Here is a 26,906-nt window from a genome sequence, read left to right on the forward strand (position 1 = left end):
AGATGTCATCCTCCAGCATGTAAGTGTGTTGGTGGGTTTTTTTCCCCAGGTGTAGCACTTTTCTTTTGTCTTTGTTGAACTGTATCCTCCTTTGTTCTGCACATTTTTTCAACCTGTCCAGTTCCACCTGGATCTGTTCCCTACCCCCTGGTGTGTTAACTCTGGAAGCAGATGTGCAGCAACTTCTCCTTGATAAAATAAATCACACACAGACATCTTCTATATGAACAAGCACATTTTTCAGGCCTTTGGTGACCAAATAGTGATGATCAAATAGGGACCAGTATTATGAGGTCCTGAAGCTACTAGTCATGAACTGGCACAAAGGCAACAGTTATAAGAAGGTCATGTAGCACTTGGACGAGGAAGGAGTATGATTCGGCAACTGTAACTGCAGTTGAGCAGCTATCCTCAGGATCTGCTCTCCACATGGAGAAGAAGCTAAAAAAAGTGCCCTAAACATAGCTTCTTCTTGACTGGATAACTGCATCCATAGTTTCATAGTTAGTAGGGTCGGAAGGGACCTGAGCAGATCATCAAGTCCGACCCCCTGCCATGGCAGGAAAGAGTACTGGGCTCAAACAACCCCAGCAAGGTGTACATCTAGCCTCCTCTTAAAGACCCCCAGGGTAGAAGCCAGCTCCACTTCTCTTGGAAGTTGGTTCCAGATCCTAGCCGCCCTGACCATGAAGTAGCGCCTCTTGATGTCTAATCTGAATTTACCCTCTGCCAGCTTGTGACCATTATTCCTAGTCACTCCTGGTAATACTTGGGTGAACAGGGACTCCCCCAATGCCTGCTGGTCCCCTCTGACTAGTTTGTAACAAGCCACTAGATCCCCTCTCAGCCTTCTCTTGTGGAGGCTGAACAGGCTCAGGTCCCATAGCCTCTCCTCGTAGGACCTGCCCCCTGATCATGTGAGTGGCCCTCCTCTGGACCTTCTCCATGCTGTCCACATCCCTCCTGAAGTGCAGTGCCCAGAACTGGAAGCAGTACTCCAACTGCAGCCTTACCAGTGCTGCATAGAGGAGGAGTATCACCTCCTTGAGATGCATCTGTGGATGTATGACAAGATGTGGTTGGCCTTCCTGACTGCATCCCCACACTTCCGGCCCATGTTCATTTTGGCATCAGTGATGACTCCAAGATCCTTTTCTGCCTCTGTACTGACGAGAAGGGAGTTCCCCAGCATGTATGTATGGTGCTGGTTCTTCCTCCCCAGGTGCATCACCTTCTACTTGTTGGTGCTGAATCCTTTCCTAGTCTCATCTGCCCACCCCTGTAACCTGTCTAGGTCCAATTGTAGCCTATTCCTTCCTTCTAGCGTGCCCACATCCCCCCACATCTTAGTGTCATCAGCAAATTTGAACAGGGTGCTTTTTACCCCCTTGCCCAAGTCACTGATGAAGATGTTGAACAGTGCAGGCCCGACTGGATCATCTTCAGTAAAGATCTTTACTGAAGTTGAAATTAGTGAAGATGCACAATTACTTTTTGGAACCTGGAACATCAGGACCCTCAGGGACAATCATAATAGTGAATGTCCAGAGTGCTGCATGACAATCATGGCTTGAGAACTCAGGTGACACAACCTTGGCATCACTGCAATGATCAAGACCTGGCAAGTGGAAGATGGGAAGCTCAAAGAACATGGAGGTGACTATATCTCCTTCTTGGAGGGGGAGGAGGAAGGTGAATGCTGGCTTCACAGAGTTGGTTTTTCCCTCAGAAATGAATTTATAAACCAACTCAATGAGTTCCCTACTGGGATTAATGGGCATCTTGTGTGTCTCAATTTTAAACTGGCAGGCAGCCAATATGTCACTGTCATCAGCATGTGTGCTCTAACTCTTAATGTTACCAATGAAACCAAGGAGGAATTCTTTGTCAAATTGACCACATCCTTCCTGATGTTCCAGAGGGAGACAGGCTTATTCTGCTTGGAAATTTCAATGCCAGAGTCAAAAGGGATTTGAGCCTCTAGAAGGGAACCAACTCCAATGGCCTCTTCCTCTTGACCAAAAACACAGAACATGGACTCACCATCACCAACAAGCTGTTCTATCAGAAAAATGGGCACAAGACATAATGGCAAAACCTGTAATCCAGGCAGTGTTCATTCCTGGGCTTGCAAAGATGTCTTCATCACCCAAGATACGCTAGGAACTGATGCTTGCTGGATGGATCACTGACTCATCTGCTCAGTTATGTCACTCAGACTGGCTCTGAAATGACAGCTGTAGCAGAAACAATGCTAACAGAAGACTAACGTCAAAGGACTCAAGGACCCAATCAAACCAAACCTTTTCCACAAGCACCTCAATGAGTGAATTCCAGTCAGCACCAATGTGTATAATCCCAGATCAGTGGGTTGATTTATGTTAGTAAAGGTAGCATGCTTATAAGAATTTACAAAATTAGGGCCTTTCTCTGGAGAGAGTGTTTTAAAGAATTTTTATTTTTTAAAGAAAAAATACAACATAAGGAATACATTTTCTGACTTATTCAATGGCTTTACTTTAATATTATATTTCAAAGGAATGTGTCTGATTCCTTGTGTGTGTATGTATGCACATGTGTGTGTGCATGCATGTGCAAAGGCATATCCAGGGGGTACAGTTAACCTTTTTTTCATTCCTACTCTACCCAAACATTAAAACTAACTGCCTGGAAGGGTCAGTAGCACTTCTATTCACTTAGGCCATTTATACACGTGCTCCAGGAGTATTGGGTTGGGGGGTGGGGGAAGGGCTTTAATTACAGTTCCTGGAGCTTCACGTTCATGCACTGAAAAATGGTGGGGGCACTTTAACTAAAGATTGTTCAACAAACTTTAGTTAAAGTAACCCCACCACCATTTTTCAGCCTGGGGATGCTGATGCATATATGCCGGTGTCTGTTGGACTGTGGTAATTAGCACACTCCAGCAGACTTGATTGTAGCATGTTGGAGCAGCCTCACTATGCATGTATAGGTGCCGTTTGTTCTGAGAGAGAGTTAGTTGACTTCATGTCTCATTATTATCTCCTGATCATTTCTCCCCACTCCATGGTTGGTTGATAATGACCCTGTCTTTTTTCTAGTAGTCTTGGTATTCCACTATTTAAACCATCCTTTTTTTCTGAAATTTTGCAGTCTGTTGGCCATTCCTGGTAATGTCTCTTTTCTATTTCATAGCCATACGGACTTTTTTTTAGCTCTTAACTCAAGTATGGCAATAGTAACTCAGGAATAGTAATGACTGACAGTGAAGTATTGGAGGTATTGTCAAGGCACTCAAGAAGACCAGATTTTGTTTTATGAGGCTAAATAAGATATATTCATTTACCTATAATGGTTACAGGGCTAATAACACAAGAGCTTTTGGCTATTTGTAATATTTTTCCTAGTTTGTCATGTTTCTTAAATTTGATATATAATCTAGCAAGTTAATGCACATTCCAATAGTAGTATTCTTGTTTTTGTTTTGCTTTGCTCATAAACTAAATAACATAGTCCTAGACCTCCAGCATATTAGTAAAACATCTAGTTGGGTTTTTTTAACTGGAGAAAATTGTGATGTATTATACGTAACAAAGTACCCTTCTTTTCATAATTGTAGATCTGACTCTGTGCGTGCATGTATGCATTTATTCTCACTGACATTCAAATAAAATGAAGAAAAAGATAGTACTGCATCTGAAGAACTGCATATTAACTTTGTAGTGTATCTAGTCAAATGTGTTATTTTTTCATTTATTTCAGGCACAAGTGAATCCCATTGATGTCACTCCACCAATACAAGCCATAGATCAGGATCGCAACATCCAACCTCCTTCTGATCGACCAGGCATCCTCTATTCCATCTTAGTTGGTTGGTATCTGCTGATCTTGTTATCAGTCATAATCAGTCACTCTTAGAATCAGGGACAGAAAGTTCATCTTGGAAAGCAGAAACCTAGCAGAATTGTGTTGTGTTTAGTAAAATATTTGATATTCTTCTGTGCAAATATATATATTTCAGTTTCAGTGGTTTGTTCCAAATTAGATTATTAAATTTTGCCATATATTTATATTAGATTCACTGGCTCTTTGTTTTGGCCAGTGAAACAATTAAGAGGTGCTTATCCATTCTTCATAGATCAGTTGTGCTCTCATGCTGCTAAGAGACAGCCCGGAAAGAGGATAATCATAATAATACTTAGTTCTTATATATAGGTAGCAGGAACAAAGGCATGGAATGGTAACTGAGGTGAATTTCTTCCTAAAAGCCCAATTTAAGCTTTTCTGAAAAGTGCTGTCATTATTGCATTCACCCCTTAGCTACTTATGAGGAAGCTTGCATTCCTCCTCCCTTGCATGAGACCCTCTTTAGTTTTTCCAGGTCTCGTCCTGGCCAAGGATGAATGAAATTCTGTAAGTGGTTTTTAGAGATCCCTGCCTGCTCTTTTTTTGGAAGACTTTTCATTCTGTCACTTAGCTCCTTACTACCTAATAGTATCAGACAAAATATCTGCCTCCTGTTGCTTGCTGCTGACTGGGTGGGAGGTAAAAACCATGGCATATTTAAAACTGTATTTTTTACCTCCCAGCCATCAGGAGCAAGCAGCGAGCTGTGGAGCCAATGGGGCCTTTCTACCATTCAGCACTGGGGTGAGGGGGCGGGAGGAACTTTGAGGTGAAAGGAGTCACCACACCATGACCTGGGCCCACAATTTACACCAGGCTGTACATTTGAGAGCCACCTTAGGAAATTGCGGATGATTGGCTGCCATTCAAAGGAGCCCCTTATATATATGTAGTTCTCCCTGACAGTTTTAAAAATATATACCCATTTTGGAAACATGGACACATGCTTTTTTATGATAGAAATATATTTCCCTGGATCCAGGTTGTTTCAAACTGGAATATTACCTTATTATCAGTTTCACCACTACTGTTACAATTACAAATGTCTATCAGCAGCTGCCAGGCAACCAGGATCTGAGGTCTGAAGCCATATAGACTGCTATATGCACTGTCTTAAAATGGGGAAGTCCATGGATTCAAGACCAGTTGACACACAGGGCTGCCCAACTTCTAAGGTTATTCCAAGACTTCCTGGTTCTGTGTATCAAATCAGAAGGCTCTGAAAGCCACCACTGTTGTTGGATGGACATAAACACATCCAGACTCCCATGTCTGCATGCAGAGATGACCCGAGCATAGGCCTGGGGCAAATCAGCCTGTGCAGGGCCTTGCCCACAGACATGAGAGAACTGGTGGTGGCTTCAGCAGCAGCCGGGGAGAGAGAGATGCTCAGCAGCCAGCTGGCCATGAATCTGGTAGCAGCATGGAGTCACAGTGGCTGTTCCACCTGGCTTCACGGGGACCCCCCAAAATGCAGGACCCAGGGTGGTTGCCCCAATTTATGTTCCCCCTTCATGTCCAGATCAAAGCTTTGGCTTCTTTAGGCTTTCCGAAGCAGTTCAGAGCTTCTGAACTGCTTCAGAGCTGCTTCGGAGATCTGGCCATAGGGTATAATGAGGAATCAATGAAATATCTATAACATTGTTGTTTTTTGTCTGCTTTGGGTGAAGCTTGCAGGGGTCATAGCCTCTGCTGAGAGCATGAAGCCTGACATGTTTCAAGAAGATTGGTGCAGGGGTTTGAGGGAAACTGTACCCCAAAATCTTGAAAGCAAAACTCATGTCACATGTACATGTTATGCCACAGTGGGGTCAAAACTGCAGGGCTGGTCACCTCTGGTGAGGCTATGAAGCCTGACAAGTTTCAAGGTGATACATACAGGGGGAGTCTGGCTTCTGGGGCCCTGCACCTCTGGCTGCTAACAGGCAAAATTCATGACATAGATGACCCTGTGTGTGTTAAGGCGCAGCAGGGTGAAAGCTGCTGGTCTGCTAGCTCCTGCTGCGGCCACGAAGCCTGCCAGCTGTTAAGGAGATAGATGCAGGGTGTTCTGGGGACTTGCACCCCTAGCTGCTGATAGACAAAACTTGTGACTTGGGTGCTTGTGCAACTGACTGTCTCTTGTCTTGGGGCAGTTGACTCTCTGTATTGATTCTTCCCTCTCCTTAGTCTGTGATTTTGTAGGTGTTAATCTTTGCTCGTTAACTGGTTACATTAGCTAGCTACTGTGTATTGAGCTGGTCCATGAGTGAATTGTGATTGATTGGTAACTGGTAACACAGTAGCCTAGCAGCCAGGCCTGTAGTAGTCCATCTCCTGCCCCAAGACAGACACAATTGCACAAGCACCCATGTCACGAGTTTTGCCTGTCAGAAGCTACAGGTGGAGGGCCTCAGAACCCAGAATCCTTGCACCAATCTCCTTGACAGCTGGCTGGCTTCATGGCCACAGCAGGGACCACCATCCCTGCAGCTTTCACCCTGCTATGCCTTAACACACACAGTTTCACCCATGTCATGAGTTTTGCTTGTCCACAGCTTGAGGTGTAGTTCTCCCCAAATCCCTGCACTTATATCCTTGAAACTTGGCAGGCTTCATGGGCTCATCAGGGGCCACCATCCCTGCAGTTTTCACCCCCCTGTGGTGTAACGCATACATGTGACATGAGTTTTGCTTTCAAGAATTTGGGGTACAGTTCTCCCGAAACCCGTGCACCTATCTTCGTGAACCTTGGCAGGCTTCATGCTCTCAACAGAGGCTACCATCCCTGCAAGTTAATTCACATCAGACAAAAAACAACAAAGTTATAGATATTTCATTGATTTCCCCATTATACTCTATGGCCGGATCTCCGAAGTGGCTCCGAAGCTTCAGAGCTGCTTCGGCCAAATCAAAGTGGGAAACTGATCTGGAGCTCTGGATCAGATTGCTGGCATCTGAAACGGCTGGATCTGAAGCCGAATCAAATAGCTGCCTATTCACGCAGGCCTAATAAATCTTCAAATAAGGCACTGCGTTCATGAATGCAGTGCCCCCACCAGCTGGGGTGGGGCATGACTGCGCTGGTGGTGGTGGGAGTGTGGCAGTGGCAGCAAGCACAGAGCTCCCAAGAAGCTCCTTTAAGTGTATTACAATGCAGGCTTAGCATTTGTGAATATTTGAAATTGCTAATGCCAAACCTGCAAATAGCGAGGGTTTCCTGTACTGTTTTTCTTGTGCTTTAGACTAATGAAATATGAAATCTACCTGTGTGACACATATAAAGAGAGACAAGGAGCATAGAAACTTATAAACTTTTAATGTTTGTTAAGACTTAAATTCATTGAAAATTGTATACAGGAAACCCTCACTATTCACAGGTTTGGCATTCACAGTTTCAAATATTCATGAATGCCAAACCTGCTTCTTAAATGCACTTAAAGGAGTTCCTTGGGAGCTTTGCACTTGCTGCTGCTGGGCTGCTGCTGCTGCCACCATGCTCCCACCATCCTCAGAGCAGCTGTGTCCCTCCCCCCCAACTGCTGGGGGCACTAAATTCATGAATGCAAACTGCCTTATTTGCTGATTTCGTCATTCGCAGGGGATACAAGAAAATATCCCCGTGAATGGCAAGCGTCACCTGTAATATCATTAACTTTAGTTACTTCTAATATTTATTTTTGAGTTGACAGAAATAATCAAACAGTATTTATTTTGTATCGATACAAAAAGAAAACACTAATGACATGTTTCTTTGTCTTGCGCAGTAAAACACTCCTTATTTTTGCTATTGTCTTGGAAGTAAACAAACAAACAAGCAAAAAAACCCAACCCTTTCTAAATCTTAACTATGCCTTCCTTTTTGGGAGTATGCATATTAGCTTGCAAACTCTGCAACTGGGTATTTTAAATAATTTCACAGTGTACCTAGTGGCATATGCTGGCACTTAGTATTAACTAGGGCTATGCAAAGCGTTGGTCCCTGATTCAATTTAGCAGAAATATGTCCCAATTTGGTGGTCAAATCTCTGAATCTGAATTGAATCCAAGGACCCTTTAATTTCTCTGAATCGATTTGGAACTCTCCGAATTGATTCGGAGAGATTCGGTGATTCGGGGGTAGGTACAGCTTTAAATCATTTTTCTACATACTGCTAGGTAGCAAAGGCTCTGAATGATGCTTGGGCAGATGCAGCTTCTGCCAGAAGCATGGGGGGGGTCCCCAACATGCTTGGCAGCAGACCCAGAAGTGGACTAGAAGCACTTCTGGTCCACTTCCTGTTCCACCGGGGACCATGCGGGGGGGGGCCCTCATACCTTCCCCCAGCCCAGTGATTGTTGCCTCCTGGGTCTTGGGGGTCACACAGGGTCTCCCTGCAGCCGATTACCGAGCCGGCGGGCAAGGGAGGGCCCCTCAGCATGCTCCCTGGCAGACCCAACATGGACCTGATGTATTTCTGGTCCACTTCCGAATTCATTGTTGAGCATGCTGGAGAGCCCACCGTGTTCTTGTGGGATGCTCCATCCACCCCAGCACTGCAGCGATCAGTAGCTGCACTGCTACCTCAAGGTATGTAGAAAAAAACTTTTAAAGCTGTGCTTGTGTCCGAATCACTGATTCTCCAAATCAGCATCGAATCTTCAGATTTGGATTTTGCTGAATTGAATTGGGGCAGTGATCCTAATCAGCTGTCCCTGATTTGGGCTGAACCTGAATCTAATGGGGCCTGTTTCACACAGCCCTAGTATTAAGTGACCATTGGAGGGCCTTCATTTGGAAAACAATGGAAAGTAATTTTTCAGGGAATTAGTAAGATGTGTAAGGATGAAGGTGATATGCTGTCTTCCCAACAGTATTTTAGCTATGGAATTAATATATGCTATCTATTGGTCCTAGCTCTCACCTGGTTTTCATTGTCCAAAGTTTTCTTCAGTTTAGACATAAATGTTCGACTTCCCATACCACCCCATAAGATTTCACTTCTCTGTTATTAATTATTTACATTTGAAAGGCTAAACTATGCAAATTATGTGATGTAATATGATATTTATAAAATGAGATGGTAATAGCATATTGTTAGAAATATGCTGCATTTTTTAAGTTTATTCTTGTGAAACCCCTGAGTTATTGTGCTATATTTCTACCAAAATTCTTTAAGAATAACAGTTACCTGCTGTCATGTGGGGCATAATGACCATTAGCTATGAAGGCAACATTTCACATAACTTCACAGACCTACAAGGTATTGGGAAAGATTTTAAATTGAATTCTGTGATTTTTTAAAAATATTCTTGCCTTAGGATTTGTCTTAACTGCAGAGATAACTTATGTACTTATTTTGTTAGCCAAAATTAGTTATTCTTAATATACTGGTGCTTATCCCCCAAGCTAGTTGTCCCATTCTGGGATAAGATTAAAACCTAGCTGCAACTTTCATTTGCATTTCTTACTTTGCCCTGCGATTGCAGGCTAAACCACTCAAGTGTCTCAGTCCTTCAGTGCCATCCCATGTGGAAAGGCAAGTTGCATCCCAGTTCACTGGCAAAGAATCATAAGATGCATTTACTTAATTAAACTTACCATGCCAGGCAGCAGCACAATCAAATTCACTATACTGCTTCATTCAGGCACCTCCCAAATAATTTAGTATAGCTATATTCATATAATACTGCACATGACCTAATTGACTGCTTCTGAGCAGCTCTAACCCATTTGGAGTATTGGGAGAATATAGCTATAATGCTCCAGTTGAAGAGGTAAAACATAAAGATCCTGGTATTTGAATGTATTGCTGTTTGTAAATCTACAGTATAAGCATTTCTGTAGAACAGCCCATCTTATGAAAACACACAGATCCCTGAAATGTGTCCAAGAAGCTTAATAACATGCACAAGTGAAAGCAGCCCCAGTGAAGGTAATAGTAATTCCCAATGATGCTAAAAGTAAGTTAAGTATGGCTTTGCAACTTGCATTTGTTCACATGCAGACCACACTAATTTGGGCTCCCAAACCAGGAAGTAAATCATCTCTATCTTCAGTCTGCAGTGAAGATATACCATTAGTATATAAGTATATTGCCTGATATTTGTTTTCCATTATTTCTCTGCAGTTGGCTGCTGTCTTCTGAACTGAAACAGGCAATAAATTGAGGCGTCCTAAAATTAAGCATACTTCTGCAAATATTCATTACTTATTGGCTCCTATTGATGAAATGTTGGAAGGTTACCATGGCATATTTCTCAGACTCTTGGGCTAGAGAACTAACTACAATAGTACCATAACAAGAATACTATCTTTTGCTTAAAATGTGCTATAAGGCAAAATGCCTTGTCCCTTGATCTATACATAGAAGTGCTTCACTAAAGAAGCAATTCAACAGTATTTGATTCTAAAGAGCTAAAGTCACCACCACAGTATTGTAATTTCAGATTTCTTACAGCATAACACCTGGCATCCTGACATTTAGAAACCTGACATTTAGCAACCTTTTTTTGTACATAAACTTTTGCATTCATTGGTTTTCAAGAACTGAACCATATTTCAATAGAGATGACAAGTCTACATATACCTACTGACCTGATATCTGTTTGGCAAAGGAATCATCTTATTCCTGCTTAACGCATCTCTCTCCTCTGCCTTTCACTCTCTCTTTTTTGGTTTTTTAATATGGCGTATTTTTTAAAACAAAAATAAGCTAAATTGTTTGCTGACTTTTGAATGGAATCATAAATTATTCCATGGTTACAGTTTTATTGAAGAAATCTATGGCTAGGTACAGACATTTAAAAAGCCCGAGGTGAAATCTTTTTTAAGGTACGTGGTCATTTGTAAACAATGTAGTTAGATCAATAGTGGATGCAGATTTGTTCTTTGGTTGGGAGTGGGGGGCAATCTTAGACCAGATTCTACCAGTTTTAAACTAGTCTTGTGTACCAAACTTCTGTTCTGTTATGGGTATAGACTGGTTTCCGATCACTTATACTGGTAAAAACAAACAAACAAATGTCTGTATCTGGCCTGAGTTTCTCTTTATAGAAGTAGAAGTAGCATATGACATCCTAACTGCACATCTATACTTGCCAATGATGAAACTATACCTTTTGAATTGTTCATCCTGTGATTTTACAAGTTTCAAATAACACCTGCACAGGATGAATACTACTTTCATGTGTATCAAAATATGGCAAGTTAATTTAATGGCACAGTGGATTCTGCCCATGTCCCTTCCTTCTAGTTCCCACTGCTGTAGCTCTGCTATGGATACATCTTGATCTTTTAAATTTCCTCCTCTATGGTCTCACTCTTTTTATTCTTTGCAACTCCTGTCTGTCCAAAAATACCTCTTTCAAAGTCTCCCCCCCCACACCTCACTTAGTCTATATTGTCCTCTTCTAGATTCCTTCCTTTGGCTCCCTATATGTTACTGCATTAACTTCAAGATGTTTGCCCAAGCCCATAGTGTATAGCTTGCTCCTGCTACCATGATACACATGCACACATGTGTCCCCCAGGTCCCTCATATATATATATATGTATATATGTATACATGAATGTGTGTGTGTCTCTGTGTGTGAGTGTTTTCCTCTGGAGATCCTCTCAATCCATTTACTTTACATCTCTATCCATCATTTTTAGTTACTCTTTCATACCTTCTAATATGGAGTCTGTCATTATCTGCCAAGTACCCAGGGCTGTTAGATGCCACAGCAGTTATGAAGTATCAGTATTTATTTAGATGCTAAAGTATTGATTCAGAAGTCAAAATTTAGGCACACTTTTTTTGTTTTTTGGCTTAGGGTTGTGAAATGACATTCATACAGGGCTTGGGGGAAAAAATTCCTTTACTTTATGGTTTAGAGTTGATGGACCCACAGATGCATACAAAGAGCATTCCATGTAACTTAGAGCAAATATATTATTAGCATTGTAGTCATGTGATAAAATGCAACTGTAATGTTTGCTTGCAATCATAGAATCACAGAAAATGAGGGGTGGAAGGGACCACAGGAGGTCGTCTAGTCCAACCCCCTGCTCAAAACAGAACCATCCAAATATATCATTCCAGCTAAGGCTTTGTCTAGCCAGCTCTTTAAACCTCAAAGGACAGAGATTCTACAACCTCTCTCAGTAGCCTGCTCCAGTGTTTTTCTACCCTCCTAGTGAGAAAGTGCTGCCAAATAAATAACCTAAACTTCCCTTGCTGCAACTTGAGCCCATTTCTCTTTGTTCTGTCATCTGCCACCACTGAGAACAGTCCAGCTCCATCCTCTTTGGAACAACCCTTCAGGTAGTTGAAAACGTCTATTAAATCTGTCCTTAGGCTTCTCTTCTCCAGAATAATAATCCCAGTTCCCTCAGCCTCTCCTTAGAAGTCACATACCCTAGCCCCCTAACTATTTTTGTTGCTCTCTGCTGGGCTTTCTCCAGTTTGTCCACATCCTTTCTGTGGTGGGAGGGCTGAAAACCAGACACAGTACTCTAGATGTGGTCTCACCAGTGCTGAATAGAAGTGAATAATTACTTCCTTTGACCTGCTGGCAACACTCCTACCAATACAGCCCAATACGCCATTACCCTTCTTGGCAACAAGGGCACACTGTTGGCTCATATTCAGCTTATTGTCCATTGTAACCCTCAGGTCCTTTTCCCCAGAGTTCCCATTAGTCCCCAGCCTGTAGTGGTGCAAGGGATTGTTCTGTCCTAATTACTGGACTTTGCATTTGTCCTTATTGAATATAAGATTTATTTTGATCCAATCCTCCAATTTCTTGAGGTCTCTTTGAATTAGGGGCGGGGTGGGCAATAATTTTGGGTGGAGGGCCACTTACTCAGTTTTGGCAAGCCATCGAGGTCCACCTGACAGGCAGCCAGGGGCAGATAAATATTAATTTTCTAAATAGAAAATGGTCTGGTGGCCCAGATCCAGCCCACGATCTGCATATTGCCCACCCCTGCTTTGAATGCTAGCCCCATCCTCCAGGGTATCTACTAAACCTCCTCAGCTTGGTGTGATCTGCAAACTTGCTGAGGATGCCCTTTATCCCATTTTCCAGGTCACTGATGAAAATATTGAACAAAACTGGCCTTAGGACTGATGTCTGGGGCACTCCACTTGATACCAGCTGGCAACTAGACATCAAGCCTCTGAGCCTGATGATCCAGCCAGTTTTCTGTCCACCTTACAGTCCATTTATCTGACCCATATTGCTTGCAAGAATGCTGTGGGAGAGCATATCAAAAGCTTTGCTTAAGTCAAGCTAAATCACATCTACTGGTCTCCCCACATCCACCGAGCCAGACATCTAACTGAAGGCAATCAGGTTAGTCAGGCATGACTTGCCCTCGGTGAATCCATACTGACTGTTCCTAACCCCCTTTCTTATCCTCCAAGTGCTTGCAAATGGGTTGTTTGAGGACCTGCTCCATGATTTTTTCCAGTGACTGAGGTGAGGATGATGATCTGTAGTTCTCTGGATTATGTGTCTTCCCTTTCTTAAAGATGAGCACTATATTTGCCCTTTTCCAATCATCTGGGGCCTCTCCTGATTACTATGAGTTTTCAAATATGATGGCCAACAGCTCTGTAATCACATTGGTCAACTCCTTCAATAACCTCAGGTACATCCTATTTGGCCCCAAGAATTTATACACATCCATCTTTTCTAAATAGTCCCTAACATGTTTTTTTCCCCCCACTGTTGGCTGCTAACCTCCTCCCCAAACTGTGCTGCCAGGTGTAGTAGTCTGGGAGCTGAACTTGCCTTTGAAGACTAAGGTAAAAAAGGCATTGAGCACTTCAGCCTTTTCTGCACCATCTGTCACTAGGTTGCCTTCCCCATTCAGTAGGGGATCCACACTTTCCCTGACCTTCCTCTTGTTGATGGCGTACTTGTAGAAACCCTTCTTGTAACCCTACATGTCCCTTGCTAGCTGTAAATCCAACTGTGCTTTGGCCTTCCTGATTTCATCCCTGCATGCCTGAGCAATACTGTTATACTCCTCTCTAGCTGTTTGTCCAAGTTTCCACTTCTTAGAAGCTGCCTTTTTGTGTTTTAGCTTACTGAAGAGTTCCATGCTAAGACAAGCTGGTCTTCTGCCATACTTGCTAGTCTTCCTGCACATCTGGATGGTTTGTTTCGGTGCCTTTAGTAAGGTTTCTTTAAAGTACAGCCAATTCTTCTGGACTTTTCTCCCTCTTAAACTGGCCTCCCAGGGGATCCTGCCCAAGATTTCCTTGAGCAAGTTGAAGTCTGCTTTTCTCATGTCCAGGGTCCAGTTTAACAGCTGAACTTCCATGTTGATCAATGATCCAAATCATTGTGATTACTTCTAACATTTTAAATCAAAGAAAGGTTTGAAACAGTGCCACTTATAGAACAAAAGTCCCCACTATCACCGCCATCAAGAATCTGCCATAAAGAAGTGTTTTCTTTTCCCAAGTGGAATTTCATGCATTGATGCATGCATGGCTTGAGGGCCAGGAGAGGAAGTAGTTACCCTGATGTTATGAAGCTGTAAGATCCAAGAACTTAAGATGTTTTAAGGATTTTTATTGCAGAGAAAGAAAGTGATATTTGCCTTCAGCTGATACAAATAGACGTGTTTTGGGCACGAAATGACTCAATATCTCAGATTTTTCGGTTGTGATGTATTATGAACTGAAATGCAGTTGTAAATCACATGTAGAGTTGTTTTGTTTTTTATCTTTCTCTGAGTGCTTCCCATTTCAATTTGTTGCAGCCAATCTGCATTTATTAGTAATTCTCCTCTTCCTCTGAGATTGTGTACTTTCTTGTCTTCTCTTACGAGTCTGAAAATCTGAGGAAAAATAGGAAATTAAAGCAGGAAGTAAGAATAAGGTCTTAGCTATACAAGGGATATAGCTACCCTACTGCAGCCTTAAAGCTAAAGAAATCTGAGGCCATAGAGATTAAAAGTATGGTTATAACATCTCACGCCTGCTTCCTCAGAACATATAGTCTGGAGCATATTGTCACAACCCACATGTGGTACCGATGGAGTCCCCATGCATGTTCCAAAGAACAGATCAAGGTTGGACTGGGATAACTCCCGCAGAGCAATGCTAGGTCACAGGTCATGGATGATGGGTCCAGGAGTTGGGGTCCAGAAAGGGTGAGGAAGAGAACAAGGTAGGAGACCAAATGAAAGCCCCAGCTCTTGGGAACTCATTCCCAGGGCTAGGGGCAATAGCTCCCCCAAGAGCACCCTTCCCTTACTGCTTCCACTTCCCAGTTACCCCAAGAAGCATGACCAGCACACCCACACCTCAGTTTACTTCCTCTTTATTTCTTTTAAATGTATTTACTACTTTTTGTTTTATCCTTCAGTTGCTGACTTCCTTCATTTCACCAGTCTTCCCCCATCTCCATGTCCTTTCCATCTCCCATTTCATTACCCCCCACACCACCCCAGCCCATCTTCAGAGCAGGGATAGAAGCCTGTCCTGGCTCACCAGCCCTGCAGTGGCAACATATAGCTGTAGTTCCTAGTTAGTTCCCTACTTGCCAGGCCTCTAGTAGTAAATCACAGGTGTGCTGGTAGGAGACAGTCAGTGAAGGTTGTTAGCCTTAAGTTGTGACTGCTCCACACTTCAGCTAGCATTCATACTGATTAGCATATGTGCAGCTCACAGCATAAGGTGTAACAAGACCCAGAACAGGTCCAAATGTTTTTAACAATATGGGTTCCTACTTGAAATATCTGGATATATTTTGTGAATCATGCTTGCATACTTAACAGTGCTAACATTGCAAGGCACCCTGTCTCATCCTTGAAAGGATCACATACCATACTACACTGGTTGAGAATCGCTACTCTAAGGGATTGTCCATATAGGGACACTCAGGAAAGTTAAAATGAGTCAACTAAAGGAGTGTTGTCAGTGCACATAAGGTCAAGTTAATTAATTGCTAATGGATGTTCTTATTAAGGAGTAAAGTGGCTTTATATTGCGATTTTTTAGACCTTGACCTTCTTGTGTATGAGACTTTGTTTACTTTAAAAATTCTGATAGCATGACTGAGTTGGTTGGGGTGGAACAAGATCCAATCTCTCAGTCCACACAATCATGTTACCAAGCTCACAGTTTAGATCTTTAGTGACAGAAGGCAGCTTCTGCTGTTCAGGGGAGCTGATGTCATGAGTAGCAAAAAAAACCCTTCTGCTGACATGGCTGTGTCCATAGCATGCATCCTGCTTGCCCTAGCATTTTTGTCACTGACGTTAAAAGGATCAGTATTCCAATGTTAAAAGGTAAGCCTGAGTATCTCTAATTCAGAACTGGTATGGTTCTTTTTCATTTGTATGCAGTTTTTGACCTCTCTTGTTCTAATAGGTTCAGGGTCTGCCCTGGTGATTGAGCGAGTGACATTAAGTCTGCAAGTTTGCTGGCATTATATCATTATAGACATTAAGTGGAAGTTGTTAAGCAACTGTTAGGCATGTCCTCTTCCCTTTCATTATAGTTGTGTAATCTCTGCTCTCCAGTAAGATTTCTAGGATGAAATATCTTTTAGTGATAAATCTAGATGTGTTGATTGGAAGTATTAAAAAGTACTCCTATATCTGTTGCAAAGGGATTCAAGAAATATTCCATTTCTATTCTATACATTGGAAATATTTTAGATCAATATATTTATGAAAGACTGCATATGCAGCATTTTACAGGTAAGATGTTTGTTAGTAATGTGGTATTAAAAGTTTAGAATGAGCTGTGATAGGGCAATCTTACCCTTATATCAATAAAATCTTTCTGGCCTATTGCATCATTATGTATATATACACACACGTAAGAACAACTGTTTAGTATTATACCATCTCCTGTGTACTAATGATTCATTTCTTGTGCACTTATTTTTCCATTAAAAAAATACGTTTTTGTAGTTTAGTAACAACCCAGAGAGCAATTGATTTTCAACCTGCCACTATAAAGTGCATTTATTCTGTTCATTCACTCTCTTTTTTCCATGGTACAAAAGTGTCTATTCAATACAAGATATTACTTTCTCAATATGTTATGACAACAATGGAGACCAGAGTAGTTTTTAGCTCACATGTTGGGCTTCTTAGAAACTATTAAGGTTGATGGTTTTCACCCCGATAACCCTGGAAAAAAGTAGAAGTAGCAAGACTTCTAAATGGGTATAATTTCCATAATGGAACCCAAAGATCCTGCAGAACTTTAGTTTTGTAATATGTTTCAAGTGTTAGAATAACATAATTTCCTTTGGAATAAATCCAGTTAATTGAAACTGTGTATGGCTCCATATTGGACAACTTACAATGACAAACATTACTGGTTATACTGTTGTTAGTATCTTCAGCCATTTATTTAGCACTCCGATATTAAAACTTTTAAATTACTTTCTCATCCATGGTAAGATGTACTGTCTTTATACTGTGCCAAAAGTTGCTGTTCAAGTACTACCTTTATATTTTACTCTCTCGACCTCTGGAAGTTTTGGCTTCTCTCTTTTAATTTCTAAACCTTAGAAATGAGAATTAATTAAAGCAAGTAGAAAGTGAATCCATTAGGATGTCCCTGCAAAGATTTGCATGCGCATGTTTAACTCCATGAGCTTTTGGGTAGTTTCTATTAGCATTCAGTAGACTTCTCATAGAGCCTTGTCACCCAGGTCACTTAGTACATGTTTAATCTCTGTGGTATTAAAATTAGGGCATATTCTAAGCAATCACTCAATAATGTTTACTGTGATTAGCTGGTTCCTGATCTGGGCCACAGCACAGCACTGGAGCTGGCTCAAGACCCCATGAGATGTCAGGGTTGGGACCAACAGCCAGCTTGAGCTCACCGGAGCTTGTTCAGGACTGGTGTGCTGCTCATGTGTTCTCTCTGAAAACATGTTACTCAATATGATCTGGAGATATCCCTCCTTCAAAATGTTCTAGGTTGCTGTGATACAATCCATATTTTTTACTATTTAAATGCTTGGGTGCCAGTATTTTAAGTGCAGTTAACATGTCCTAAGTGTAATGTGCAACATAGCCCACAGTACATGGTGTTAAGTTCATGCTACTTACATTCACTGTGGCCTAGCCTAACATTTAACAGCTTATTACTAATGCCTGTTATTTATGGCATTTTGGGTACTTTTCTTTTTTCTTTCTTGTTTTCCTTTTCTTTCATCTGACCCTATCATTACGATGGAATTAAGAACAATTGAAAAGCACTCCTTAGAGACCAGCTGTTTCTGTACAGCATTGATCATATTGATGATGACCAGTAAATATATAGAATAACATAACTAGTAATACAATACAATCTTTGGTGTTTATTATTCTGTATTAAATTCAACCAGTTGCATTCAGGTAAATGCCTTAATTAACACACAAACCCGTTACTACTTAGGAACCCTTATATTCATGCCATGTAAAACATAATTGCTTTCTGATGATTAACTACAGATGCTTATCCACATTTCAAACAGTCAGAGGGCTAGGTCACCTGCTCTACAGGAAAATGCCTCAGAAGAGGCTGTGAAAGAGAGAATTATGTTCTTTCCTTGTGTGACACTAGTGGCCCTCACAGTGCCTTCCAACTCTATGTATGACTTTATTAAATGAATTTGTTTTGACATAAATAGAAAGCCAAAGCTGTGTTTGGAATTCTTGTTCTATTATGCTGGTTTGTATTTTCCTGAATCTCCTATTTCCATCTTTATTCCCTATAACAGCCTCATCATAATTATGTTGTTGGGTTTCCTCAACTGGTGTAGTACTAGCAGGCCCACCTGAAGGACAATCATCACTCAGGGATGAGGCATGGAAAAGTAATTCAGCCTTTTGCTGATGACATGTTTCCCCTTAGCTTTAACAGGAGACAAGAAGCACAATAGGCTTTCTTCACTCCAGTTATGGCTTGTTTGTTTCTCTGCAGGCTGCCTCTTCTCCTTGTGATGATACTACCAACAAAAAGTTTGGGGAAATGTGAAAAGAAATGTTGATAGGAGATTTACTAAGTCTTTTTTCCCTGCAGCAGAATCACGTTATGCATTCCTTTTATGCACAGATCTCACTGATGCAGTTGGCCCCCTTTTTGTACTACTGGAGCAGAAGGGATGTTGCAGGTCATTAGCAAGGCTGCTTCAGCTACATTTTCTGTAGGCACGATTCTGCCTAATGTTGTCAAGATTGTTTGATTAACGCTAATTGTAAATCCTCAAGCCAATGAAAGATATGAATAGATATTATCAATATTTAAAACCAATATACATGTTATAGTATATACTATGTATGTGTGTATGATATATACTATTAATAGTATTATATACTATTTTATATACATGATATAGTATATATTATGTACTAATGGTTATATATATATTTTTAATTAAGTGTTTTGCCTAAGACAGACAAGGTCCTTTACGTGAATCTGATATCTTTTATACCTAGGGAGTCAGATGTCAGGCAGGTTATAATGTGTCATAAATCCAATGTCTATATTTAGTCCATGGCTTTTAGTATCCAGGAGGTTGATGAAGTGGAGTTCATAGGCTCGTCTCTGGGAAGTGTTTTGTAAGTTTCCATGAACGTATCTCTCCACTATTCATCCCCCTTCTCTCTCTTCCCTCCCCCCCCAGGCTGTCTCTCCCCCATTGACTCCTCAGTCTGACTGCCTGTCTTGTATGCATACCAGCCGAGCCTCTGGCTTCTTTACCTTTCATTCCATCCAGGAGGAGCACACATCAACTGATGAAACTTCCTTAGCCTGACGAAGGGTTTTTGAACCCAAATGCTTGCTTAATAATTGTTTTCCAACTTTTTAAGTTAAATAAAAGATAAAAGTTTAGTAAAAGATATCAGAGTCACCCAGAGAACCTTGTCTGCCTATGTCCTTAGACCAGCACGGCTACAACCTACACCCCGTTGCCTAAGACAATCACTTCCCAAAGAAATTTCTCATATAGTGCAATTTTTGGTAGTGTTTTACTTTTTGTACTAAACATATTTAGTTTTATTCCTTTGTTGTTTAATGAGTGAAGTAAATAAAATATTTAAATAAGGCTATTACAAACAGTACTTATTTCTCCCAATTACATGTTCAAACCTCGATGTCTTTTTGCAGGGACTCCTGAGGATTATCCACAATATTTCCATATGAATCTTACAACAGCTGTACTCAGTCTCCTACAACCCATAAACAGGGATTTGCACCAGAAATTTGATTTAGTTATTAAGGTAATTTCAACTGATTTCTCATTTCCATACACTCATAAATTGCTTAGTAATAAAATCTCTGGAAAAAACTGAGGATGTGTTCTATACTTTTAAAATGTCTGTCAGTTATTAAAGAAGTTTAATCATAAAGTCAAACAGTAAGATGTACCTGTAAAAATGAGGTATTTAGGTTCATGTTTCTTTAAAATGTTTCTTTACTGTTAATTTTAAGAATATTATAATTACAGTATAAAAAAAATACATGTATAACTTCCTTTTTCCATTTTTTTTTTACCCATGTAATTAACTAAAAAAGGGTTAGACATTTTATATTTTGTGTGTTGATGAAAATATCTAACATATACACTTGAGATTATTCTTTATACAGTATTCCAAATATGAATTCCAGGAAAACTGGAGAAAAAATATATACATAAACAATAATGTGTTTTTGGATTAGAGATGAATCAGAAGAGAGAAGCTCAAATACAGATTTTGGATGTAGGAAGGGATTTCCAGAAGTGCTTTTTGGCTTTGTTTTGCTCCCATTGAGGTCAATGAATGCTGTAGAGGCTGACACCAAGTACTTTTGAAAATTCTGCCTCTAATGCATGAATTCAAGCCTCTCACTGTTTTAATTTCCTTAGCTCCAAAAGGAAGCACTCTGTAGTCCCTCATAAAACAGATAAGGTGAGTAAAGATTCTGTAAATTAGCTCTGAAAATTTAGAAAGTCCCAGAGTTGGTGTCATTAGGTAGAATGGAAAGATCCCAGCATTAATTCATTTGCTCATTTGAAATTTAAAATAAAAGAATGAATAATGCTGATATTAAGATTTATATAACCAATATGTCTGTTAAACCTAGTATTTTATTAATTTTACTTAGAGTACACCTAAAAATGTTTTATTCAAGGTTATGGTGAAATCTGTCTAAAGGGAGAAACAAAAGTCAATAGCATAAAAAATATGGTTGTCTAATAAAGACAGAACAAAGTACATTTGGGAATAATATGGGGCAATCCTGTAGGAGGTTGCCTAATGAGGCAGAAAGTCTTACAGTTTTCTTTTGCATTTATTAGTGGTAGAGGAGCAAACCCTGGATTATGGATTGTAACAAATGATAATGTTTTACTTTAATTAGTACACTGAATCACAAAAAATATAGCAGTGTCTCATTCCAAGGAAAATAATAGTGGAGCATTTCAGACTGCAGTATGGCCTGCAATGCAAGGTCTTAAAAATGTCTCAATAATTAGCTGAGCACTCTTAGCATAAACAACTTGTAGTGCAAGCACTATGCTGATAGGGCTATAATTACTTATTCATTCATGACCCATTTTATTAATTCTGCTTTAAATGTGACATTTCTGTTCCCTGTGACCTGATCATTTCTCTTGTCTCTAATTTCTTTTTTATACTGTGTGTAAAATTATTCATGGATTTGCCTCCTTCCTACCATTTTCTTATGTGGTTTTTAATTTCTTTCATTTTTATTTCTGTTTACTCAAACTCAAATAATTATGTGTTTTTCTAACCTGTGGTACTGAAATACGTTGGAAAATGTGCTGCCATTCTTGGTGTTTGAGTACCATTGGTATTTATTACATTCTTCTGTACCATTGGTGGTTAGTTAGGAAAACCTAAAGATTTACATATTATCCAGACCTGTTTACACATCCTTCCTCTATTACTTATCCTTCTTTCTCTCTCTTTTCAATTTAGTTATCTCTCCATTTTCAGTCTTGATTCTCTTTTCCTGTCAGGGCTGGGTTAGGTGTGACAATATGCAAGTTCCCCATCTTTCACACACAAATACTATGATCATATATTCTCAGGTGTGGTTCCACTGGGAAAGGGAGGAGTCCAACTATGAGAAGGCTAGCTTCTTATATTGTTCAAGCAGCATCACGGGACAACCTGATATTAGAAAATAGGCAAGCTCACATTAAGCTAAATGTCTGAATGTGAGTAGTCACACCATTCACTCAAGAAAAGCAGATTAATATTCCGTTTTCTTTACCTAAGAGTTGAATGCAGTCACAAACATGAGCTCAACTAATTCAGTTGTAAATGGTGGGGGGCAATAGTTAAACTGAGGTAGCAAGGGGTCTTCCCTGACTGGAATACAGTGAAGATTGGGGAGTGTTTTGTTTTGGATAAAGGGAAGAAGGCAAAGGAAAAAAACCACGGAGCTGACAAAGAAAGAATCAGAGTGATAGAGATGGAGAGGAAGGACACAAGCGATGGAAACTGAGTTTTGTTTTTTTAATAATTGTGGATGTCAGTTGTTACATATCAAGTGCAAAGACCATATTTAACTCCAGTTACATAACATTTGATTGTGGATTGGGCTGGTGCCATTTGAGACACCAGACAAAGATGAATTGTTGACGTAGTTTGGCACATCCACACTCCCCAGTAGTGAAGTGAAGACAACAGCTGGTCCCTAATATATATACCAAGGAAAAATCAGAGTGGTATAGATGGGCAGAAAAGAAAAAAGGAAATGGAAACTTTGAGATTTTTTTAAACAATTGTGGATGTCAACTGTTATGTATCAAGTACATACACCAAATTTCACTCCAGTTATGTAAATTGTGATTGCGGACTGAACTGGTGCCATATGACACCCCAGACACTGGTGCTATATGAGACATCAGTATTCTTGTATAAGCAGTTTCGTAGAAGAAGGTCTCTTATTTCTAGCTTTGAACCAGTCCTTACGTCAGGAATCAAAATCCCATACTCTTACTTCGAAAACATCTTGTATTTATCCAAATCCAAGATAACTCTGAATTTAAGATACCTCCCCCACAATAATTAGCTTTTACATTAGAAAATATATATAGTTATAATTTTCCATGTATAGAATCGAATTATTGGAGAGTTGTCTTAAAGCCATCTCCTCACCACTGCAACAGGGAAAGCAGGGAGCAGGAGCGAGGACCTACCACTTGCCCCCCATCCCATGCTACCTGCTCCACCTGTCACCTGTACCTGGGCCCTCCAGCACCTGCCCCCTCTGTCACCTGCACTCCCTAACACCTCTGCCCACCCAACCATTTGCTCTCTCCCTGCTTGGCTCCCCTTGATGCCTGTTCCCCTCTCCCCAGCACCCACCCACTCTCTGTCATGGCTCTGGCTCCAGCTCCACATTCACCATGCACTGGGTCACAGCATGAAGCATATACTGGCTTCAGTCCCTGCATGGCCAGGAAGCAGTGGTATCTAGCACTAGCAGCTCCTGCCCCAGGACCAATTGGGGCTGGAGGTGCCACCATTGTCATTGTTGCTCCCAGGCCAGGGAGGCTGAAGCCAGCATGTGCTCCACGTACCAGGCTGGAGCCACAACAGAAAGTGGGAGGAAAGAGGAGAGGAGGACAGAGTGGGGGATGGGGAATAGGGCATAGGGGTAGGTGGGGGAGCAGTGGCTGTGGCTCCAACTCTAAACTCCTGTTAGAGCCAGAGCCATAGCAGCTGCCTGCCCTCTGCTACCTTGTTCTATAATCAAAGATGAGGGGCTTTTTTCCCCATGTTGAGTGTGGGAGGAAAAAAAACCTCATCCTGGATTCAAGTACATTGGGTATACAGTCTCACAAAAGACCGTTTCTTCGGAAGTTTTTGATAAGGTACACCTTAAACCCAGCACTGTTTCCTGAATATACCAAGGAGCAGGGCCATCCTTGGTGAGGGGGAGCAGGGACACACACATGAATTGGGGCAACAGCCCCACGCCCTGCACTTCGGGGGGCCCCACAGACAGTGCCGTGTCACCACTGCCAAGTGCCACTGGCTTTGCCGCCATTGAGCACTGCCGGCTCTGGCCGGTTGCTGGCCCCGCACAGGCGTATATGCCCCAGGCCCCACACACCCCTAGGGATGGCTCTGCCCAGGAGTATAGGGAATTTCAGTACTCCAAGGAGGAAAACAAAATTTAAGTTGCATAGCTGCTACTTAGAAATATTTTGAATGAGTCAGCATATGTTTTACATTTGTTTCATTCTTTCCTGTTCTTAATTATTTGATAAGTGCAGTAATTTATATGAAACTGACGCATTTCCCGTTATGTTTGCTTTATAAACTGTTTTTTATTTTGATTATTTTTGGTTTCTTCTATTACAAGATTACTGTCATTTGGATACATAAAACAAAAATGTGTACAGCAACTGTTTTAAACCTATCAAAAAGTCCTGTCTTTTTCTCTTATATAAAATCAATGATGCCAGTGTAGCCAAATGTGGTAACAGACTACATCAATTAAAAAACAATAGTTACGCTAGTCCAGTGATATTTTCTTTGTGCCTTTAATTACAAGCTGTATTACTAATGGAAGTTTTTATAGGCATTATTAGATTCAAATTACTGTGTTTTTTTGTGCAGTCAAGGGGATAATAAGCAAAAGTATCAATCTGTAAGAATAATAATATGCCACCTGCTTGAATAATAGCAATGTAGTGCAGCACTGTTCAGGGATCCATTGAACTGGTACAAAGCAGAAGCTTTGATCTGTATTGGGTCTTTAGGATTCTTGTGTTACCAGGTTTGTATTTTTCACACTTTTCAGGTAGTGGAACCTGATTTCATTTTACTTGGGGAGAGGAGGTAGAGGGAGGGAACAGGGGAAAGTCTAAATAAGTGCATTTAAACAGAAAATGTACCACAATTTAAAGACTCATAGGGTCCCCCTGTGGTCTCCTCCCCCTCCTCCAGCCCTATCCCCCACCCCCTACTTACTGGTATGGAGTTTGGGTCCAGCTCCCTGCAGCAAAGAGTGGGGACTGCCCAGATCTCCAAATCTCTCTGAATCTTTCCTGAATCAATTCGGAGAGCTTTGAATCGATTTGGACCTTTTTATTGGTCTCCCGATTCAATTCAGATTTGAAGACTCAGCTGCCAAATCTCCTCCGAATCAAATCAGCACCTGAAACTTTGCACCACCCTACTGCTCAGTACCACAGAGCAGCAGGGGGGACAGCCACAGCTGGACCTGCATCCTGGTGAGTAAAGGGGGTAAGGGAAGCTCTGATTTTCCATCATATAAAAACCCAAAATCAAATGGCAAAGTATATAGGTATTTATAATGTATTTTGCTATAATGACCAAGACACTGGAAGTCTTCCATGTTGCTTTAAAATGATAAATATATCAATAAAACATTGTGTTCAACTAATATCTATATATATAATGTCATTTCATTTAACAGAAGAAAATTGTGGATTTGGGCTTCTTTAGTCAGAGAATTTTGGATGTTTTAATAGAGTTAGTATAGCTACCCAGTACAGTGCAGCCTCTTGCAACTGGCTGTGTTGGAACCAAATGTTTAAAGGTCTTGAGTTCTTCCAGTATCTATACAAATTACTGCTGAGGAGCAGGATACTATAGCTAAGCAAAACATTGCAACAATGTGGCTGCTCTGCTTTCAGTACCCAAACTCAGTATAGTGCTAGCTCCCTGTGCCCAGCACTACATGTAAACATATCCAGAGAGCTGGCAGAGAGCTCTGGGGTAGGGTAAGGGAAGGATGAGTGCCCAAATTCTATCAGAGGTGCAAGAGAAGCAGAGAAACAGGGTACTTAGTCTCTGTAGCCTTCCTGAAAGGCTTTTATCCATTTAACTCTGCACTGCAGGGAAGCAGGCACTGGGGAAGTTGTCATTCTGATTTCTCCCAGCCTTTCCTATGGAGAAATTCAATTTTGTAAAAAGGATACATTTCATCAGAAAATAATTCCAATGGACAGTTCCTGACTGTTTCTAGGGTGAAAACAGTTGCAGTTATTCACTGACACATAAAAACAACAGTTTACTCAGAGTTCAAGCACTAAAGCACTACCCTTCATTCTTCCAGAAAGTCTAGTTCAGTTATACTCAAGCGTCTTAAAATCAGGAAATGAACTCTGTCCCCTTCCCTGACCCTGTGACCTTGGCAATAGCTTGTAGGAATTATCTGCCTATACTACAGCTGTTGTATTCATTTTCATACTTGTAGCTATTTTGGATAGACTTTCTGTGGATGCACACACTATAACATGCTTGCACATGAATGTTTGGGACATGACTAACTAAAGAACCTAACTCCAATGATTTTCATAACTTTAGATATGATCAGCCCCATGATTTGAGTAAAAGTTGATGTAGAATAAATTGACTTTAACAAATGCTATTTGATGGGACAGCGAGGTGAGAAGGAAGGCTGTATCTTGGGTTTTCCTTGATCAAGTGGAATAACAGTTAGATCATTAGCTACTCTGCATGACGTACAGTGAATTTCAAGGCAACCTGAATAAATGCATGGATTTTAGCACACTTGGAGTCAAATTTAAACAGAAAGGCTTTCTCAATATTAACTTTAGGGTAGCTGGTTTTCCACCATAATTACAATTGAAAGGAAGACCAACTTCATCAGAAATCTACAACTAGAAATTCACTAACCTGCAAGAGTTTTTAATTTTTCTGCATGTTCCACTTTTAAATATCTTTTTTTTTTAAAACGTGTACAGCATACTTCATAGATTTCATAGATTTCATAAACATTAGGGCTGGAAGGGGCCCCGGAGGATCATCACAGCAAAAGTAAATTTCAAAGGACGTGCCAGTTTAAGTGCAGCAGAAAGAACTATATTTTAGTGTAGATGAAAACTAATGTAATCTAAAAGATGTAACAATTCATGTGAATTTGTAATACATGCACACAGGAATATGTAACTGGATATTGTCTGTTGACCAAGGAATAATATTGTCAGCATATTTCATAGATTTCATAAACATTAAGGCTGGTAGGGACCTTGGAAGATCATTGAGTCCAGCCCCCTGCCCCAGGGGCAGGAAGTCAGCTGGGGTCATA

General features: G+C 40.9%; 1 protein-coding gene across 2 annotated transcripts in view; it reads left to right on the forward strand.

Moving 5' to 3' along the window:
- PCDH15 (protocadherin related 15) overlaps positions 1-26,906 on the forward strand; it is a 1,613,120-nt gene that overhangs the window by 1,116,160 nt on the left and 470,054 nt on the right. For both annotated transcript variants that reach the window (XM_090057186.1, XM_090057185.1), the window contains 2 exons: positions 3,745-3,853; positions 19,974-20,086. In XM_090057186.1, the coding sequence (XP_089913312.1) occupies positions 3,745-3,853; positions 19,974-20,086 (222 nt within the window). The remainder of the gene's footprint in view (positions 1-3,744; positions 3,854-19,973; positions 20,087-26,906) is intronic.

Source organism: Crocodylus siamensis, chromosome 7, assembly GCF_052110815.1.
Source record: "Crocodylus siamensis isolate JL-2025a chromosome 7, ASM5211081v1, whole genome shotgun sequence".
NCBI classification, from domain to species: Eukaryota; Metazoa; Chordata; order Crocodylia; family Crocodylidae; genus Crocodylus; species Crocodylus siamensis.